General features: G+C 39.7%; 1 protein-coding gene across 1 annotated transcript in view; it reads right to left on the reverse strand.

Annotated features, from left to right (window-relative positions):
- Positions 1–5,515: 5,515 nt before the first annotated feature.
- Positions 5,516–22,958, reverse strand: part of Ift57 (intraflagellar transport 57) — a 54,055-nt gene continuing 36,612 nt past the window's right edge. Inside the window, exons 7-11 of the mRNA XM_040750724.1 lie at positions 11,208–11,279; positions 10,140–10,271; positions 8,642–8,704; positions 6,923–6,989; positions 5,516–5,888 (exon numbers count right to left, since the gene is read on the reverse strand). Coding sequence (XP_040606658.1) covers positions 5,710–5,888; positions 6,923–6,989; positions 8,642–8,704; positions 10,140–10,271; positions 11,208–11,279 — 513 coding nt within the window. The 3' untranslated portion in view covers positions 5,516–5,709. The remainder of the gene's footprint in view (positions 5,889–6,922; positions 6,990–8,641; positions 8,705–10,139; positions 10,272–11,207; positions 11,280–22,958) is intronic.

Genomic DNA, 22,958 nt, shown 5'->3' on the forward strand with positions numbered 1-22,958 from the left:
CTGCAACAAGACCATACTTCCTAATCCTTCCCAACATTTCCACCAATAGGACCAAGCAATCAAACTTGGGAGCCTCTGGAGGCCATTCTCATGCAAACCATCACTCCCTCCAGGAAGCTATCAACTGCCAATAGCCCCTTAGTTATGATTAGGGGCACATGGGTGTTTTTAAGCTGCCCAATTGATTTTGATGCACAGGCAATGTGAGGTTTTCCAGTTTATTAGAAAGAATGCCCTGCAGGGTAGGAGAGAGGTAGCCAGGCAGTAACTGCTGAGTCATACTAAAGGGGTCATGCTTCTCAGAGCAACAATTGGGACAGTGATGGCTGTAGGGTGTAGTCTGGTGCTAGTTTGAAAGAGACAGTATCCTACTAAGTGCAAGGACAGAGACTAAAGGGGACAAGCAAGGTGCTAGCAATGAGGCAGCAAATCAGGTTGGAGTTCTGTGTCTGAATTAAAAGCACACCATTACAGAACTCTAATGCTTGAGACATTACTTAGACATGTTAATACAAGTACAATCATCAATGCTCTCCTCTCCTGCATTTTAAATGATAAAACAGCATGCAAAAATGTGAATTCAAACCATTTTTACTTAAGAGAGTAAATTTCTAATTTAAAAATAAGCCATGTAAGGTATGTGGTTTGGTTGTTAGACACATGAAGTTGAAAAAAAATGAAGCTATGATAATCATTGTAATTTGACCACAAACAGGGTCACAATTGTAATATTATTTAGAATACACACACAACACACACACACACACATACATGTGTCACATGTATGTGTGTGTGTGTGTGTGTGTGTGTGTGTGTGTGTATAGTGGAAGGAGGTGTTTCGAGGGCTTTCCCTATGCATGATAGCCTTGCATTTTGTCAATGAGTTACACCCCCAGTCCCCTGAAGACCTTTCTTACTTGTACACAAAGTTTTAAGAACATTTGGCCTTGTAATCATAGTTTGACCAACAAATACCCTTCATCTTTGTGCTTTTGCATTTGGGAGCATGGAATGCATGCATCATCCATGTTGGGAGCTCTGAGTCCAATACACAGGTGTCACATCTTCTCACACAGGCTAATGGAACCAATGAAGGGATGGAAGGAAATGGAACCAGATTGCATATGGGAATCACACATATTTACATAGGCTTGTTTCCTGTGAATTCTTTTGGGTTTTGTTTATCAAGACAAAATTTCTCTGTATTGTTTGGAGGCTGTCGCTCTGTAGACCACTCTGGTCTGGAACTCACAGAGATCTGCCTGCCTCTGCCTCTTGAGTGCTGGGATTAAAGACGTGCACCACCAACCCCCGTCTCTCTGTGAATTCTTATGAAAGATGTTCTGACATTATTAAAAAAACTACTACTACTAATAATAATGTAATACCTAAGCACCACATGCAAATTTAAGGAAGAAGACAATAGAAAAACAACTTGGTTGAAGTGATCAAGAATTTGTTCTGCTTGGTCAGTGAATACGATAGTAACTTTGTTTTTACTCAGTGAGCTACAGAATTTCAATGAAAGGCCATACTGTAATAAATGGATTGGGCATTTAAATGAAGGAGGTGCTGCCAAATTGCATGAAGCCTGTGTCACCTGCAAGAACTATTACTTCAGATTTGTAAGAAATTTGAAACCATCTAACAGATTTCTACATATCCCTTTCCCAGATTCTCAATATGGTAACAATTTATCATAATTTCCATTGTTTTTTAGTGAAAGCGTTTAATGATTAGTTAACAATATTATGTCAGGGTGATTCTTTTAAATTCAGTACCATTCTAGGCACCTGCTGGGAAGAGACATGAGGAATAGAATCCAAAGCCATTTAGTAAAGAAGCATTTTTACTGCTATGTTTTTAAATTAGCATGTTAGCTGTAGATATTAATGGAGTACAGTGTGTGATTTCTGATTTCAACACATGAATATAATGTGCACTGAAATCAAGTCAAGGTAATTGGGATCTAGCAATTATGTCATGGTTTATGACTTTCATATTTCTCTGTACATACTTAACTACATACACACAGACACAGACACATGCACACACACACACACACACACACACACACACACACACACACACACCTTTCATTCCCTGAACCATTTAAGCTGCTGTCAAGATGACCCATTATACCTAAATCATTATGTGTGTTATTACACATAAATTCTTTTCAATAATCACAGCTCAAATAATCCATCTCACAAAATTAAGATACAATATCAAATTTAGACCTTACTCAACTTTTTTTGTTATGACAACATATACTTCAAAGCAACAATCCCTATATTTTTCTGGTCCAGTGTCCAATCTAGAATGACTATTATATTCAGTTTTAATCATGCCTCTGTGTCTCCTTTAGTCAGGGACAGTTCCTTGGTCATTATCTCTCATTACTTACCATTTCTGAAGCACACAAGTCATTTTGTACAAGCCTGTCAGCTGTCTGACAGTCCATTATTAGGATCAGGTTATGCATCTCCAGTACGGCCCACACAAATGTGTGCTCTCTACAGGTGGAAAATGATATTTGCCCATGGCTAGTGATGTTAACTTTGAACAGCTTAATGTAAAAGGTGTGCACCAGAATTTCTAGTGAAAAACTGACAATTTTCTCTTTGTATATTATTTTTCCTATATTGAAACCACACAGTCACTCCATTTCGCATCAAACTTCCACCTAGGAGTTGCAGAATTCATTGATGATTCTCATTCCAATTAGCTACCGTGAAAGCTACCAGCTTTCTAAATCAAGCATTCATTTCATATATCGGCCATTCTATTGCAAGAAGATCATTCCCAGCCCCTCGTTTATCCACTCAGTTATTTTTATCTGTATGGGCCAGTGGTTATTCTCCAGTTATAATTCATCACTCTGATGCTCAAGTTGTCTCTGAATCTGGCTGTCTATTGGACATTTCCCCATCATCCTTTGGATACGTTCTTTACTACAGAGACAGATATTTTTGGCACATATATGCTTTTCTTCCTAGTTTGGGAATCGGTTTTCTAAAAGGACTACTTTGGTTTTATTTTTAAACTTTTTTTTCTAAGTAGAGAATTTAGAGATCAAGTTCTGAAATCTAGGTATTGCACACACTTGTAGTTGGGTGATCACTGCCTCTAGACCCTTGCAAAGCACATAACTAGGAAACGGGCTGGAGAGACAGTTCTGTGGGTAACTGCTTGTGCAAGCATGAACATCCCCAACACCCAATACAAAGCCTGGCGTGGTCAAATGTGTATGTAAACCCAGCATGAGGACACAGGGAGATCCATGGGGCTCACTGGCTACTCTGGCTATTGGTGACATCCAGGTTCAGTTAGAGACTTTATCTCAAAATTAAGGTGGAGACCCAAAAAGTAGATACCCAGACACCTAATATTGGCCTCCACATCTAAGACAGAGCCTAGGCCAGGAAGTTCCCAGGGCCAAATGCTGTTTCTCATTTTCCACCAGGTTCCTGCAATGAGCATAGGGCAAGAGAATTTTAGACTTTCATACTGTTTATGGTTCCACTGTGGGTTAGTCCTCTTTACAAATCAAATAAACTGCCCTATTTGCCATTGTATTGATTGTCATCCTCTTGGGTGGTAGTTTATGATAGACATCAATTCTCTTATCCAAACTTAGAGTTTAGTGAACACAAAAGATGTGTTTGATGTGTGTGTGTGTGGGGGTGGTATATGTCTAGAAAGCAAATGTTAAGATAATAATTTAGGGCAGAAAGGTATTAGGATCAAAAATGATAATATTTCGGAGTTTTTTGTTTTTGTTTTTCGAGACAGGGCTTCTCTGTGTTGTTTTGGAGCCTGTCCTAGAACCTACTCTGTAGACCAGGCTGGTCTCGAACTCACAGAGATCCACCTGCCTCTGCCTCCCAAGTGCTGGGATTAAAGGCATGTGCCACCACCGTGGTAACATAAAATATTTTAAAATCAAAATTTACAACCTGTTTTTTGCTTCCTAAAATAACAATGGTTATCTCTTGCTTTGTGATCCTCTCACCAGTTTTTCTCCCCAGGTTAAAGACTGTTCCTTTGTTTTTGCTTTTTTGAGAAAGGATCTCATGTACACCTGGCTGGCCTCAAACTCACTATGTAGTCTAAGATGATCCTAAACCTTTTTAAAAAATTAATTTTATATTATTTATTGATTGATTTGTGTGTGTGTGTGTGTGTGTGTGTGTGTGTGTGTGTGTGTGTGTCTATGTGTGAATGCATATGGACGATGTTGCTTGTGTGGATGTTAGAGGACAACTTTTGGGACCTGGGGATGAAACTCCAGTTATCAGGCTTGGTAACAAGTGCCTTTACCCACTGTGTCATCTTGCAGGTTTGAACTTGTGACATTCCTACCTATACCTCTTGAGTGCTACATTAAAGGTATGAATCACTATCTGGTTTATATAGTGCTAAGGATCAAATCCAGGGCTTTGTGCCTGTTAGACAAGCACTCTGCTAACTGAACTACACCCCAGCCCCTAAAAGCTGCTCTTCAATATTGCTTATTTGGCTGATTTAGAAATTGTAGTCTAGCCTGGCAGTGGTGGCGCACGCCTTTAATCCCAGCATTCGGGAGGCAGAGGCAGTCGGATTTCTGTGATTTCCAGACCAGCCTGGTCTACAGGAGCTAGTTCCAGGGCAGTCTTCAAAGGCACAGAGAAACCCTGCTCAAAAAGCAGAAAGAAAAACAGAGAGGAAGGAAGGAAGGAAGGAAGGAAGGAAGGAAGGAAGGAAGGAAGGAAGGAAGGAATTCTAGTCTAGAGAACTGCCGAGGAAGGTTTCTATGAAAACAGTGTCAGTGCCAGCGGATCCTGAGCCTCATTATGGCAGGCAGGATCCACAGAGCACTGCCTAGCATAGCTGACTCCACACAAAAGAGTAGGATACAGGCACAGGCATGCTCATCCTTTTCCCCATTCCAGCAATTAATCAAATATGGCTCAACTATTAATTAATTAGAAAAGGAATAGGCTGCACATGTCAACATGGATACTGGTTTTTTTTTCTTTTTACAGCTAAGAAGGTGGTAATATCATATAATTGTAGAGCTGAGCAAGGGGAGTTTGTCTTCCTATGAAGAATTCCACCACCTATTCTCAGCTTCCCTAATACATAAGTACTAGTGGTCACTGTAGAGGAGACCAGCTCTAGAGATCAGTGGCACTAAGGCTATCTCTTGTTTTGTGATCCTCTCACCTGCCTTTCTCTGCAGGTTAAAGACTGTTCTTCTGTTTTTTGTTTTTTTTTTTGAGGCAGGATCTCATATACACCTAGCTGGCCTCAAACTCACTCACTATGTAGAAATTTTTTAAGCGTAACTTTGTATTATTTATTTGTATATATCTATTTATTTATTTGTACTCAAAGTGACCACACCTGTGTCAGTTGTCTAGGACATGAGTAAACACACGATACATGGGTCACATGCACAAGGAACACCAAGAAAATAAGCCACCAGGCAGGAGTATGACACTGGTAATGACAGGGGAAGCTTCTTGGAACATTAGAATTTTAAGTACTTTATTAAATACTATATTCATTGTAAAGGCTTTAGCCATCATAATCACCATGATACAATACCTGTGCAAAAACACCCAAGCTTGAGAGGTATAGATTGTACTTGGAAATCCATGCAACATTAAAAAAAATCATGTGATATAAAAAACAAATAATCAGAAGCACGAAAGCCCGTGTGTTTTAATAGAAGCCTATCGCTGACTCTGGGGTGACAGCCGCGTGCATGTCTCGAGTCATATTGCACTTCTCCTTCAGCTTGGACTGCAGCAGTGTGTGCTCCACAACCCCAATCCTAATGTCCATCTGAACAGTTTCTTGCTTCAGTTTGGTTAAGCTCTGCTTAATCTTCACCAAAGGAGCTGTAGAATAAAAACACGGGATGAAGATGTTCATTTGGGGTATCGGTTTATTAGAGAATTGCCTGACATTTCCCCACTTTATCTTCAGCCAGCAATAGGGTTAAAACGCAGCCAGTGACTCGCTGACATTCACACAGCTTTGCACTGGTATTTTAAACACCTGAGACTTCTAGGATGGGAACTGGTTCAATATTTGATGTACTGAGGCTGAATTTTCTAACTTTTCTAGGAAAAGAAGTGCTAAGTGAGTATTTAAGTATGTGTGTTCAACATGGTTTTGTCTACAGGAAGAGGGGACAGAATAGTTACCGAGGGAAGAACGATACATTTGAAAACACTGCAGGAACTTCCCTACATCCCACTCTATTCCCAGTCTGCAGACAGAGCATCAGAATCCTAGACAATCTTTCTGACATAAAAAGTCTGAGGTGACGACCACTGGCCTGTGTCAAACTAAACAGTTTATAATGGAGGATAATTACTGAGAGATTAATTCTTTTCTGTTTGAACCCTACTCACTCAGGACTTCCTGGAAGGAGGGGGAAAACCCAAGGGTCATCACATCAGTGTCCTGGTATCATTTGGGATATTAAGGTCTTTTTGTACATAAAATGATGAAAACAGAATAACATATTTTAAAAACTGTTGAAAGAAAGCATATACTTAAATATTACCCACTCTATCTTTGAGTTACTAGCTTGAATAAATACAATCTAAATTAGACTAAAAATATTTTTTCTCAGTTGTTTCATAATGACCTTAATATTCTGAGGATCAGATACTTTTGCAAGACACACTACTTACTTATATATTATTTACATGGATATGCATGCATGTGTGCAGGTGTGCGTGTTCTCACATACTTGCACACATGCAAAGATTTCAGGAGTTGGTTCTCTCCTTCTGTCATGGGGTCTGAGACCGAACTGAGGACTACCCGTGGAGCCACACTACTATCACACACAGGCATCTACTGGCTGGTAGTACTTTGCAAAGTGGTTGCCGAGGTCAGCCCCAAGGGAATGGGTACTCACTGCCATCTGTCATGCTGCTGCCCTTCTCTTCCATTTCTTGTTTTACCTTTTCTAATTCTTCTGTAACCTTTTTTTTGAAAACAACAACAACAAAAACTCCTGTGAGTGCTAAATTTTGATGAACCTTGACATTTTTTTTGAATGCGTATTGAGGAAAATCAATTTAGATATAAGGAAGTAAGACATTAAGAATATTCAAATAAAGACAATGCATGCAGACACACAAAGCTTTTCATTTTTTAGGAACTGCTTATAAAACACCAGCAAATTACTTTCACATTAGCTTCCACATGCTGAGATATTATAGAATGAAAATAAAGTTGTTTGCAATATGAAGCCCTCAGACTGTGCAATTATCACTAGCATTTACCATGCTGCTCTCCAAAAACTAGTTATTAGTAAATACAATGTTACCAGGATGTTGATTTGGCTTTCTAGGGATATTTCTTAATAGTATAGTTATTTGGAGACCATCGTCACCTTTTCTTGTCTAGGGCAGTAAGAAAATGCTTACATCCTATGGTGAGATTCAAAAATGCTCTATTGCTTCTTTCCAGACAAGGAACTCTGACCTCTAGGAGATATGACTGCTGTCATACAGATTTCAGATGAAGCTACACTTGATGTCAAGATTACACCACTGCAGCCTCTGTGGGCAAAACTCTACGTCAGCAGTGAAAATCTCTGAAATTATATAGAAAATATAATCTCTACAATATGAGAAATTGTTTTTACATAATCTAGGGCTAAGCTGTAATTACTGTAACCTAGTCGGCTTTATTTCTATCATGCTGGTGAGTAAAATCTTCCCAGGGAATAAAGTGCTCATCCAGGCAAAGCAAATTAATTTCTTCCAGGCACCTGAAACATTACAACTGGGGACAACTACCGACTCCAGAGGACTAAGTGGTCCCCGGACGCCCTTCAAGTGTTCATTTACCCCACATTAGTGAGCACTTTCCTTCCGAGGAATGTTTTATTTGCCTAGAAACACAATAGGACTAGAGTCTAAATATTTCTAATGGCATATTTTAAAATAAATATTTCTGAAATATCCTTCAGAAGAGAAACTTAATTCTTACACCAAAGCTTATGGAAATTGTGCTGCTTTGTAAGTATATATAGTCTTAGATCTCAGTGTCATACTGGCTTCTGACACTGTTGTAAATTTTTACTTTTAAACCTCATCATCTCCCTTGAAAAATGAGAATATATATCAGGTCTTTCTTCCCTTGCAAGACCAAGGGGAAAATGCAGTGAAACCACAAATATTTTAGAAGTCCCTGCATGAAGAGGTTTCACGCTACCTCAATTGTAGATAGAGCTATCCTCTGGACCACACATAAACCATTGACAGCAACAACTACTGACAGTTAAGCTTTACATCTCAAAGAGTCACATTAGCAATAGCTATAGACTCTTCCCATGGTGCTTTGCCCACTCTTCTATTATTAATTACTATGTCAAGTAAAGATTAGGAAGGTTATCAATGTACTGATAACACGAGCAAATTTAATGATTAATTTAATTCAGCAACTTTAGACGTCTTAAAGAAACAAGGGAGGGATAATTGGTTCACTCATTAGTGAACTTCTAAAGCTGAGGACTGCATGTTGGGAGAGGAATTCAATGAACTCAGCAGCATTCAATCTGTGAATGGCTCTGCCTGGCTTGGGCCCAGCTGACAGGTCAGTAGTACATCAGTGTGCTGATGTGTACCTCAGACAGGACTCTGGTCCTTTCCGTTACTCCGCCATTTCCCTGCTGGTAGCGCTCCCTTGCCTGAGGAGGAGAACAAATCCAGAACAGGAGCAGATTACTTAAATATGACCTCTGTGTGTGCGCAGTTTCTGCATAGCATTTTATGACACCCCCTTATTTGTGAGTACATTTATGAAAGTGACATTTAACTGTAGCTATTTCATGTCCTTATTAATAGGCAGCATGCATTTAAGTGAAGCACTATAAAATGATGAACTACTGCAGCCTTCCCATAGCAGCTGTGTAACTCACATGGGCACAGTTGACAATAAAAACTGCCCTCCACCCTTTCTAAACACTCTGGGAGGGTGACTCTCGGTCAATCTAATTTGTGTGCTATGCAAGAGAAAATTAGTTCTAAAAAGAAAAAAATCAATCAAAGTAGAGTGTGAAGTTCAGCAATTAATAAGGATTAATAAAGTAGATGACAGTGCAGCCAACTAGAATATGTTCTCAGGAATTAATCTAGCAATCAATTACTCAGTATTAGTGTTAGATACACAGTGACTTTAACCAGAGGGCATTTCTACAGTAAAAATGCTCATGAATTCATGTATATATAAGGGAATAATAAATTCAAAGAGTATAATGAAAAGTGAAAGTTATTTTCAACTTGGTCTTTGAGAACTTCTGAAAACATGGGTTATCTCAAACTTATTTTCATTGTATTTCTACCAATATTCTTATAAAATTATCTCTCACTGACAATTTCATAAGTGTATCTACAATGCATTCTGATCAGTTTTTACCCTCACTGCCTTCTCCCAGCCCCCCTCCAACCGAACCCCTTATTTGCATGCATTTTTACTAGTCTAACTTAACATCAGGACATGCAAGATTTTCTCGAAGAAAGCTATGGCTGTTTTCAGAAGCTAGCCATTTTATTTTTTGATCAAACTTCTGAAACAGGAAAAGAATGAGAAACCAGTCTCATTAAACTGTTTGGCTCTGAATTTATCTTGCTTTCATATTCCTCAGTGTGTGCTGTACGCCACTCTGGCAAGGGCTGTTTCTTCCCTCTGACACTATCCTCTCTCCTGCTTTTACAGTGATGAGCAACAACTTGGAAATGAAACATAGCACCCTGACACTCTCTCCTTGTTCTAAGTCAGGACTGCCAGCAACAAACCTGTATTTACCTAAATAAAACAAAGGAGTGTGTTTAGGAGCTCCTGGAGGACAATCATTTCTATATGAAGTGGAGAGTTCTCTCTCCTCTCCCCCACCCTCCCCTCAACTTCAAGTGGACAGAGTGCATATGCTTCTGTTGATAAAAAATTTTAAACATAATATATTCTTTGATCAATTCACACTTGGATGCTTGGTGTTTAGATCAATATCTACCTCAAGCTCTCTTCCTTTCCCATTTCACAACTTATAAACAACATATGTTGATTTAGGGATTAGGGTCATGAATTGGAATAAATCCCCCCCCCCCAAAGCATTCTTACATTACCTCACTCAACTGGGCCTGGGCCCCACGATATTCTTGAACCAAGTGCTCAAGTTGATTGTTGATATACTTTTCTCGGCTACCAATCTTTTCCAGAGTCCGGCTAATTTCATTATGGAGCTTGTCCAAAAATCCCTAGAAATTCCATGGGATTTTAGTAGATAAAAGAATATGTAAATTTTGCAAAACTGGTAAGAATAAGTTAAATATTCTTCAACCCACTCCACAAATGGACAATCATGTGTGCAAAAGATGACAGTTTGAAGCTTCAACAGCAAACAAAGTTCATGATTAGAAACACTGTAGTTACACCATACCACACCCTCCCACACACTTACACCCCCCACACACACACAAGAAGCCAGATGCGAAGGTTCAGTTCTGTAGTCCAAGGACCCTAGAGGCTGGAGCAAGGGTACTGCAACTGGACCCTGTCTCCAGAAGAGAAGGGCATGGCTATGTCAGCCACCTCTTGTCCTCATGCACATTTACATATCCAAAGCTTACGTCACTGTAATAAGTTGTATATAAACTTCAAAATCAAAGCAGCCAAGGAATGATTTGACTTTCTGAAGCCACAGTTCAAAGCTGATGGGAATATCACAGTTAGAAGCAGAGTCCCAGATCTGGAGCTGGTCTAGCCTGGGACCCTTGGCTTTGCACTCTAGCTTGCTTCTTTATGGCATTCTCAAAAGATCCCACTTCTGCCATGGTAACAAGGCTGGGAGAGCTACAAGTCCAAGCCATTGTCAACCTGGGGTGCATGCAATATTGGAAATCAGGAATAAGACTGATATGTGTCAAAAACATCTATTATATATATATGTGCAATATGTGATATCCATATATATATTTAAAATACAAATGGATTGTAAAAGTGTACTATTATGTCTGACTATAAATAGCTTTTATATAAGTAGCTTGATTTTCTTGGCATAAGCACTAGAGCTGTGAAGATGTAATGTAGTATACAAAATTAACCATCTCCTGAAATATAAGTATTGTATTTGTACTCCTTTCATAGATCTAGATGAGTAAATCCATGCTGATTGTCTGAACTAATTCACATACCTTGGTTTCCTTTAGAGCAGATTCAATTCCACTTTTGTGCTGGTGCATTTGGTCAACATGGATCCTCCAGTCCTGTTAGCATAAGCACACATAGGAACAAACTGAAAAATACCACATTTTCTCCTTTCACCTGTCTGTTGTGAAGCTGGGTTTTTTTATCTTTATCACTTGGTAGCTGTCCTATTTCAGGTGGCAGAGTCCTATATATAGCTTGCAATCAGAGTGTAAAGAAGCATGTGTAGGGCACTTTAGGATAAAAAGTCCTAAGTAAATGTAAATTATTTTATGTGTTCACAGAGTAATTTGAATACAAATTATTCCTGCACTGCTGGTGGTTAATATTTATGACTACCCATCAAAATGGAAAAAAATCTAATTATTAGCAAAGAAATACTTGCTTAAGCAGTAACGATTATGTTTGCCAGAAGCAACTCTCAACTCTACTCAAATATCATGTATCAAAGATTAGTTTGTCTCTTAGAAATGAAAACAGGCTTTTTCTTTAGCAAGACTTTGGAATCTTGCTCTTAATAAAGGAAATCTGTACTGATTACTGGAGCCTAATGCTGCTGGCCTCATTTTAAATTGATGTCAACTGTGTAATACCCTAAAAAGATACCTTCAAAATATTTCACTTTAGATCATTATAAGTAAACACTTTAAATGACTTCAGAAATACCAATCATGAGAGGTAAATTGAAGTAAGTGATGGGACTAGGCTAGTCTCAATCTCATAAATCTGTTTGCATAAATTGACAAGCTTGCTTGTGCTATCTACAGAATTTTCTGATGAAAAAATGTGAATAGTTCACTCTACTGACTTTTTTTTTTACTTTGAAACATGCCCATAACAACAGAGTGTAAAAATGTCTTAGGTGCTTCAAACATACCAAATATCAAGTTATAATATATCTACTGCAGAGGATCTCAAGAAGCACTTAATCTCACACTCATCAACCCACACAAAAAACAAGCAGAGGCCTGGCCACAGGAGTGGGTGGAGCTGAGGACATGTGCATAATCCCGGAAATTCTTGCTTGACACATATTGCCCGTTCAGGAGTAAGGGGATGACAACTGTCATCTGACACTAGTGAGGACAGCAAAACAGAAAACAAACAAGCACTGCCCTTTTTTTGGATCTTTCTGCACCAGTAACAAAAACATCTCAAAATACAAAGGCTGGAAAGGACCTTCAGGTCATTTCCTTAGGCATTTAGCAATTAGGTAGCTCAACATTTTCATGCTACAGTTCAAAGATATCTTTACCACCCAAATCTGACTGCATATCTGGCAAAGGACAAGCCCCTTCCCATTCAGCAACCAACACTGGAAAAGTAGGTGCAGAAGCAGGAGATGGGAACTCAGTCCAGGTAACGCCTTCATGGAAAAGAATGAGGCTGATGAGTGTCATTATTCATTAGAACAATGGTAACACAAATTGGACTTCAAGGGGAAGGGGGGTGTTTGGGAGGGAGTAAATATGATTAAATCACATTACATGAAGTCATCAAAGAATAAATATTTTAAAAGAGAAACTATTATCTAACACCTCTTAAAATTGTTCATATACCTTGGCTCCAAAAAAGCTTTTAAAAGTCATAATGAATACCAAGATTAAGTATTTACACATCTTTCTCTCTGCCTATCACTCTATCTTTGTCTGCTATTCTCCAAAAAATGTACACAGAAACACACACACACACACACACATACACACACACACACACACACTTTTATCTATCACACAAACAGTCCTAATTTATTATAATGGAGTTATTTAAGTTTGTGGTCCCTTTTTTTCTACCCAAAATTATATACACAAGTAGATTTCTGCAAGCACTGACATTCTGACATTCAAAATAGTTTGAAAGCAGTAGCAACACTTGACTCATCCATGTTAATTATGATAACATACATTGATACAAACCTCCTCAAGGAGCTAGAGTTTCTGTGGAACCTTAAGGCACAAGTGACATCTCAATGGGGTATATACAAGAGGAGAGGAGAAAGAGTGATGCAAACAAGTGTACAGAGTGTATCAGTGTAGGCTGGCTCAAGGGTAAAACATCCAGCTCTGGAGCGGCAGGTAGAACGGATTGATCATGAAGAAATAAAACACTGAAGAGGTAAATTGCTTCATGTCTTTGTTACTAACAAGTGAGGAGTGTGGTTTTTACCACATGGACAATGGCATGCTATTACATGTTGTCGGCTTGAATTGTAAAGTCAAGCCTGTGCTTTTAAAACGGGCCCACTTTGAAAAAGCAAGATTCTGAAGACTGGCAGGAGACCAGTCAGGAGGCTGGGGTGGTCCTGCTACACAGACTTGAAAGGAAGAACAGGATCTATCCAAAGGAGATTGCAGAGACACGACAGGCTGGTGGTCCTTTCCTGGGGAAGTGTGAGTGGAGGGGGCTGGAGAGGAGGTAGGCAGTAGAAAGATAATCTCTACGGGTTCTAGACTGACAAGTGAATGGAATAGTGAGCTATGCCACAATTAACAACAACAGGACAGATCAGGGGAGCCAAAAATACCAAGGAATTTTTTTTTGGACTTGTTAAATTTCTCTAATTTTTATAAACAATTTAACATACAATGCTAGTCACTATTTAGAATTATCTGCCAGAAAAAATCCAAACATATCTTATTAAAATCTCCAAGGACACATTTCCTGATGAACACTGATTTTAAAACAAACAAACAAAGCTTTAAAAGATTCATATATTTTAATCCAGGGATTTTAACACCAGAAGGTATTCCCACTCCAAACTGGACACACACATAGATTCCCACACATGTTTTCTGTTAAAGTAAAACATCAGAAAATAACCTTGCTAATTTTGTATCATTCATTCTACCGTTACAAACAATGGACACAGTATAAAACAATTCTTATGAACTTCAAAAGCAGGCAGAATGCAGTAACTCACTGTTTAGAGATACACACAAGTAAAAATACCCAGAAAAGGGGGGGAAGCACCTCAGAATAGTCTACACACTTGAGGATGGTAATTACCATGGATGGGAAAGGAAGAGACACAGAGGAACACACTCTTCAAAACTCAAGTCAGGAAATGGACTGGTTTACTTTTGAGATTTGACACTCTGTATTTTGCATTTCATGTTCATTAATATGTATTAAATGCTAAGTTGTATCCCTTTAATGATCAGCAAAAATTCATTGCTTAATAACATGCAGATAATAGAAAACACAACCCCCAAAGATTAGGTATTTAAATTATTAAAAGTTAGTATTATATATATATATTTAAGTATATATAAAATGGATGTGCTTGTGTTTTTATATTAACACATGAGTCTGAATATAGAATAATTTAAGTTTCATTTTTATTCTTTAAATTTTTCTATGCTTCCTAGAGAATTTTATCGCATTAATCATCATAGGAAAAAGAGAGGGGGGAAAAAGTCTCATATTTATCCAAGAAGTTCCTCAAAAGGTTTTAACATAGTTATCATGGGAAGTAAGTGTGACTATAACTGTGACATTTTAAAAACATGAATATAAAAGGGGGGAAGGCATACATTTGAGAGCAGACAACTGAGATGGTTGAAAGCTTCACAAAGGTTTGTGTGGTAAGAATGGAGAAGTGATGGGTTTTAATGATATGGAAAGACTTGAAGCTTACCTGGATTCTAGAAATGAGGAACATTAAAAGGAACTATTCAACAGTGCCAGCAATTCAAACATTGATGGAGAAGGCATTGTTACTGCCACTCTAATGTTACTCTACATATTTGAAACACAAAGGTTTAGAGAGAGAAGTAGAAACTGTCATCCCTTCTGATCTATTCCTCCCTTCCCTATACAGCTCAGTGAGACTTTGCTGACTGCTAATTGGAGGAGTGGACTTCCCTGCTCCACTGGTGGTCTTGCCTATGTGGTTCTTTTTCAGTGGAATGGTGGGCTGGATAGAAATTGGGAGAGATATCCATCTAAGAGTGCCCTTGTCCTATCTTTCAGCCAAGATAAGGAGGCTGTCTTACTCAGGTAGTTTTCAGCCTGAGCTTAGGACGGAGCAGCACTTGATGCCACCTGAATTAAACTGTAGCTGATCACACAACAGCAAAAGTTATCTCGCACCAGGATAATGTGTTGTGGTTATTGTAAGACACTGCGTTCTGGAGGTTGTTTGCTGCGAAGGAGACAACTACATACGCACTCTATAGTGAGAAAAACCTGGAGTCAGATAGACTACCACAACTTTCCAGTGTTCTGAATGGAAAATGTGCTTGCAAACCTGTGGGTTTTCATACATCCTATAGTGGTTTTCTTTGTGATAAAACAGACTGCTGAGAGGTTAAACTCTAACCTCTTTCTGTTATGTATCCAGTGAGTAATGTGTGCCACTGGAGTCTACTGGCCACCTATCCTCTGTGCTCTGAGGCGTGTTTTAGTGTTCTCTAAGCATTTATCCTATCTGCTGAAGATCACTGTTTACCTAATTTTACAACCTTTCTCTGGAATGGAGAGCAGTAATGATACAGCAGATCCTTAGACTCGCTTCTATTTGTAGTGCTTATGATTGGACCTGAGCCTTGAGCATGCTGGGGACTCAACCCTTCATCTATAATCCCAGTTTCTTTGGCTTGGTAGTTTTCAAAATCATCTCATACAAAATCTTATATAATTCTATCATTTGTGAGGATAAATAACAAAGGTATCATAAGCATATCCCTTTCCCTCACTCTAAATTCTCTGGCACTAAATCATATTCCAAATCTCTCCCTTTCAGGAAGTGGAGAATTGTGAAGAAGTATCTCTAACTGGTGATTCACAGCACAGCATACAATCAAAATGGATGCGATCTGGCTGCACTGTTAGGTGACTGTGACGTCACCTGACTGGTCTCTTTTGCATATGTGGATTCAGTTTAGTGTCTTTTCCTTTTTTGGGTGTGGGTGGGTGTTGGTTCCACCTCAATGACTGAAAAAAAAAGCTTCTCTCTGAAACTATGGGGCAAGGGATGCAAATATTAAACCGTGCGTTAGTGTTCATTGCATGTCCATGTGCAAGTTTCATTAACACAAAACTTGTAAAATGCCAGACTCTCCCTTCCATCTTAAATCAAGCTTGCACGTCCACGCTCATGGACAGACACAGTGTTAAAGTCAAAGCAGGAGCCATGTGTAGGGATGTGGGACAGGTGAGAGCTAAAGGGAGAAGGAAAGTAAAAGCACTCTCTCTCGGATGCTGGCTGTACTTGGGAGTGCAGAGAGCTTCCCATGTAAGTGATTGCTCCTTCTGATAAATATCCTTGTCTCCCTGTTGCATGGGGTCAGAAGTGGTGTGGACAGTATCTTGGGTACCTGAGCTCTCCCCTACAGCCATGTGTGTGCTGGGATGTGTTCTAGGCTAATGAAAAATCCATGGCACCACACCTACTAGATCACATGGTAAAAGCTTTGCTTCTCCTCTCAAAGCACAAACAGCTCTGCTATATATCGAATCACCACTTCACAAGGGCAACCATGCCACCTCTGTCCTGCCATGTGCCCCCTTTCTCTTCTGTTTCCCCTGTCTATACACCAGTCCCACTACTGACAATTGCCAGCGAAATCTCAATTCAATGCTTTGCAGTTGTATTTTAGTAAATACCAGAAGTATGAATTAGGGCCCCTATAGGTTCAACTCATTTTGCCCATTAAGGCTTGGTTTCAATTCAAAATTTCTCTGGGAGTTACTGTAGAGTATAGAGACAGAAATCTTGTACTCTGGCTCACAAGCTGAGACACACTGAGGTTGTTTGATTTTCAGTTTATCACTAATTGAAAAGGAAACCTAATGTCTTTTTCTGCCACAGACAGATTTTCTTTATATCAAGCAGTCACTTTCATTTTCTTGCCCTGTCCCCCAATTTTAATAAGAAAAACAGGGGTTCTGAGAACTTCCTATTCACACACACACACACACACACACACACACACACACACACACACACACATACACACACATGCACACTGAATGAAATCATTTTCCTGTTGTTGGTTAAAGTATAGACACTGGAGAATCTTATTGCTTCTAATCTGCTCCAGATGAACCAACTAGATAACCCTGCTAGGACTATCTCTAAAACAAAAGACTTACAAAGACAGATTATGGGACTTTTCCTATAAATAAATGAGCTCCGGTAGATACGTAGAAGTGTATAAACACATGCATATACATAAATATGTAATACATTTACATACATATAAACACATAATACACAGACATCATACACACATTACACACATATATATCTACATACATACATAATTCATGAGTATACACACACACATAGATATACATACACATAATACATGGGCATATGCACACATACATGTATGCACTTTGGCTAGCCAGAAGCCTTTCTGCTGCTTCCTTGCTTTGGTGTAGATTAGGATCAACAGTCACATGGATCCTATGGTCTCTAAATCTAATGAAGATAACTACAATATATGTAAGCATTATGCTAAGAATCACTAGAATCTCAGTACATGTTTTGTCTAGCGATTCCCCTAAGATATAGAAATGATGACTTAGCTACTTCTAAGTAGAAGCCCTGAGTCACATGGGTAAATCCATCATCAAGTCAAACCTACAAAGAGCATCATAATATACAGTTCCCAATAAAATGCACTAAGATATAATTCAAATTTTAAGAGAACAATGGGTAAACATGACGTTAATCTTATTTGAGGTAAAACTAGGATCTTCATAGCCTCTAAAGTCTCAAGCCACAGGGTTGATTTCTAGGTTGCATTAGGAGGGGGCAGAAACTTGAAGTGGGGTTAGTGAGAGATCTTACTAACTTACTTACTTAGGGAGTGAGGTCTCAGACTCTTCTCTCTCCCATGCTCCGGCCATAAGGTGAGGTGTTTACCACACATTGAAAACAAAAGTAAAGCATGATATCCTATGGCCCAACAGCAGCAGGGCCAGCAGAAACCTCTGGACTGTCCCCCACCTGAGCCCTTCTCTTTATAAGCCAGCTAGCAAACTTCTGTTAGTAGAAAGGCAAAGTTAACACTGTTTTTAATATTTGAAAATTTATAAGAGTTAATCTATATATTAACTGTCCTAAAATGAATTTAAAATGTCCACAGAATCAACAAATATAATTAAAAACATTCTCATTAGGAAATATCCAGACCCAGATGGCTTGAACAGTGAATTTCTCCAAACATTTAATTAAATAGGAAATAACAATCATGTACAAAGTCTATTGCAGAGTAGAAAAAAAAGGGGGGGGAGTGAAAGTGGGAGAAAGGAAGGGAGGGGAAGGAGGAGGGGGAGGGGAGGGAGGGAGAGAGAAAGAGAAAGAGCCAATTTGTATTATGAGGCATACAGCATCACATTAAAACTTGACACGGGTACCAAAAGTCAAAACCAACCAACTGAGCAACAACAAAACATAGATCAATACCTTTCGTACCTTTTAGGAAAGAATTATAAATATACTAAACACAATATTACCAAATTAGATTTAGTAGTGAAAAAAGATAAGTTATCATGTTCAAGTTAAATTTGCATTTGAATTTATTTCAAAATGCAAGGTTGATCTCACACCCAAAATTCAGTACTTAAAAGAAAGGGTGACATCAACAATTTAGGAGCTGGACATGTTTTCTTCAACACACAAGGACCAAAAACAAACCAACGAACAAACAAAATTGCTATTCTACAAGAATGTGAGGAAGAGTATAAGTTCAGTAGGAATGTGGCAGAGACGAGTCCTTAGAAAGAAAGGGAGAGAGTATATACCAGTCATCCTGCTTTCTAGTCTAATTTAAATCCTGAACCAAGGGTGACTTCACATGGCAAAACTGGGTTATCAGGAGGTCAATAGAATTTCCCACTAATACCATGAGCTCTTGAAACATTTGCTACTTGAGAAACTTGCATTCACCCCTCAGGTCATAGCACAGTTTAGGGAGCAGCTGAGGAATGCAGGCTCCTTCAACAGCCTGGAGAAGGAGTTAAGACTGTGTGTCTTCTCAAGCACTCTGCATAGAGCCATCTTGAGAGATCAGCACAGTACCTCTGATGCTAGAAAGCAGCTGGAGAGCTAGACTCAGGTACTGGGTAGCAAATGTAACTCTACTAACCTGACCACAGCCTTTGCAAAAGTGCGTCTGCAGCCCTTGAGAAATAGGTGCCCTTACTGCTTCGGCCACTAGTGTGGTCCAGTCTATGGGACCAACAAACCTTGTTCCTACTACCAGGAACTCTATCTGTCGAGGACCACTGGAATGGCCCCATCCTCCATTGAGTATGTATACATTAATATAGGTGCCCCATCTTTGCTCTTGAACCCACTGTATCATTTGTACCTGAACCTGTCTATACCTCCCATTCTCTGTGCATCCTTCACAAAGTGATGGTGATCCCAGCTTCACTGATGTGTATCATTCTGAGATCACTGGAGACCTGCTTCATCCAAGACAGCTGATCTTAGCTAGACAGGGAACAGCACAGCCTCCTGCAGTTGAGGCCACTTAGGTAACTACAGACATTGCCAACACTGATTACTGGTATATATACAGTGAGTGCACCACCATGCCCACCTGAGACACAAGTCAGTGTAGCATACACACAACTCATACCATAGGACATGCTGCTGAGAGAAACCTTTTTGCTATTAAAGCCCTCATATGAATTGACAGGATCGACAGATTTGATGCATAAATAACATGTGTGCAGTATGAAAGAAACAAGGTTAAACCTTGCTTCCAAAAAACATAACTTTCTAGCAATGGACCCTTAAAGAAAAGGGATTAGATGAGTAGTTGAAAAAATTCTAAATGATGACTTTAAAGGAAGCTAAATGAAATATAAGAAATTTGTAAAGTTTAATAACACAAGGAAAAGAACTTTAATCTGAATAAGAAATTTAGTAAATATAAAGGAATCACAATAAAATAAAGTGTAAAATGCTGGGGAGATGGCTCAATGGGAATGTTCTTGCTTTGCAAGCATGAGGATCTGAGTTCAGATCTTCAGCTAATGCTGCTAACGCAGGCAATGATCTGTAATGTCAGCATTTGGGCTGCTGTGAATGGGGACAAGAAGATCATAGGGGCTCGCTGGCCAGCCAGGTGAGCTGAAAAGGTGAACTCCAGGTTCAGAGAAAGTCTCTGTCTCAAAGGTTGTATTCCTGTATATTTGCATGTATGTACTTATGTATACACACACACACACACACACACACACACACACACACACACACACACACACACACGTCACCATGATAAAAAAAAAGGCAGTCCACAGAATGGGAAAAGATATTCACTAACCCCATATCTGACAGAGGGCTGATCTCCAAAATTTACAAAGAACTCAAGAAGCAAGTCTCCAAAACACCAAAGGATCCAATTAAATAGTGGGGTACAGAACTAAATAGAGAATTCTCAATAGAGGAATCTAAAATGGCTGATAGACACTTGAGAAAGTGATCAACGTCCTTAGCCGTCAGGAAAATGCAAATCAAAACAACTGAGATACTATCTCACTCCTGTCAGAATGGCTAAAATCAAAAACACCAATGACAGTTTATGCTGGAGAGGATGTGGAGAAAGAGGAACACTCCTCCATTGCTGGTGGGAGTGCCAACTCGTACAGCCACTTTGGAAATCAATATGGAGATTCCTCAGGAAAAAGGGAATCAATCTACCACAAGACCCAGCAATTCCACTCTTAGGCATTTATCCAAATGAGGCAGGTTCATCCAACAAGGACATCTGTTCCACTATGTTCTAGCAGCATTGTTTGTAACAACTAGAACCTGGAAGCAACCTAGGTGCCCTTCAACTGAAGAGTGGATAGAGAAAATGTGGTACATTTACAAAATGGAGTACTACTCCAGGTGGGGTGGGGGGTGACCAATGGAATCTTGAAATTTGCAGGCAAATGGATGACACTAGAAGAAATCATCCTAAGTGAGGTAACCCAGTCACAAAAAGACAAACATGTCTAAAATCCATGGAGCAGGGAATTGCCAGTCTACAATCCCACCACCAGAGAGTATGGGAAATAGGGAGGACCCTAAGAGAGATATACATGGTACCCCGGAGAAGGAGAATGGGACAGGAATTTCTGAGAGGATTGGGTGCATGGGTGAGGGGAGAGGGAGCAGGGAGAAAGAGAGAGGGAGAAGAGGAGGGGAGAGGAGGACATGTGGGAGCATGAAGGTTGAGTCAGGGGGAAGAATAGAGAGCAGGATGAGAGATAACATAATAGAGGGAGTCATTATAGCTTTCAGGAGAGATCTGGTACAAGGGAGATTTCTAGAGATCTATAAGGATGACACCAACTGGCAATCTAAGCAATAGTGGAGAGGCTACCTTAAAAGCCTTTCTCCAATAATGAGATTGACGACTACCTTATATGCCATCTTAGAGTCTTTATCCAGTGACTGATGGAAGCAGAGGCAGACACCCACAGCTGAACACTGAACTGAACTCCTGGAACCCAGTTGCAGACAGAGAGGAGTGATGAGCAAAGGGGTCACGACTGGGCTGGTGAAACCCACAGAAATAGATGACCTGAACAAGTGGGAGCTCATGGACCCCAGACTGATGGCTGAGAGGTGAGCATGGGACTTATCCAGACCCCCTAAATTTGGGTGTCAGTGAGGAGGTCTCGGCAATCTATGGGGCCAGTATTTATCCCTGGCATAAGAATGGACTTTGGGAGCCCATTTCACATGGAGGGATGCTGTCTCAGCCTGGACAAATGGGGGAGGGCCTAGGACCTGCCTGGGATGATATGACAAACTTTGGAGATCCCCCATGGAGGGCCTCACCCTCCCTGGCAAGCAGAGTGGGGATCGGGTGGAGGGTAGAGGGGGGGTTGGTGGGTGGCAGGGGAGGAGAGGGGTGAGAGTGAGCTGGGATTGACATTTGAAGCAAGCTGGTTACTAATTTAAATACAGTTTTTTTAAAAAAAAGAAATCTATCAAACTGGCAAGATGAGTCTGTGGGTAGAGAGGTTCCTGCTATGCAAGCAAGTCTGGTAAGTCTGGTGACCAGAGTTTGATTTCTGGAACTTGCATAAGAGTGGATGGAGAAAACCAACTCCATAAAGTTGCCTTTGACCTCGTAATGCACACTGTGGTGTGAATGCTCTGGGTAACATGGGCACACACAGCAGCAGTGGTTGTCAAAACAATATCTGCACAAAATCAAGATAGTCAGTATCCTAGTATGGATAGGGAAGACCAAGGAAGCCTCTTCCCCTCACCAAGTAGGTACTGACAGTTGATGGATTCTATAAAAAGGAGACTCAGTTTTTGTTAGGGTTGTGGTCCACAGTAGGTTGATCATGCTTCAGTGAGTGGTCCCACAACCATGTGCAATTTAACCCAGTACTAGTTGGATTCAGTGAGATATTAAAAAAAATGAAGAGGGCATGAAGTTGAAATGGGCACATGGTGAGGGGAACCCAGAAGTTGGAGAAATGTATAAAGAAAATGTATATAATTACATCAGAATGTTTTGTAGCATTAACAGGAATAGGGATTTGGCATCTGCTGTAATAATGATGGAATACAGGACATTATGTTAAGTGGAACAAGCCATTGCATTAGTCAGCTTCTCATCAAATTGACAAATGACTCAAGGAAAATCAACTTAAGGGAGAAAGCTTTCTTTTGCCTCATGATTTTAATCCATGGTTGGCTGTTTTCACTGCTTTCAGACCTGTGGCAAGGTTCAAGTGTCCACTGGGGACTTTTGAACACACAGTCT

This window comes from Mesocricetus auratus, unplaced genomic scaffold (genome assembly GCF_017639785.1).
Source record: "Mesocricetus auratus isolate SY011 unplaced genomic scaffold, BCM_Maur_2.0 Super-Scaffold_100008, whole genome shotgun sequence".
In the NCBI taxonomy this organism is placed as follows: domain Eukaryota; kingdom Metazoa; phylum Chordata; class Mammalia; order Rodentia; family Cricetidae; genus Mesocricetus; species Mesocricetus auratus.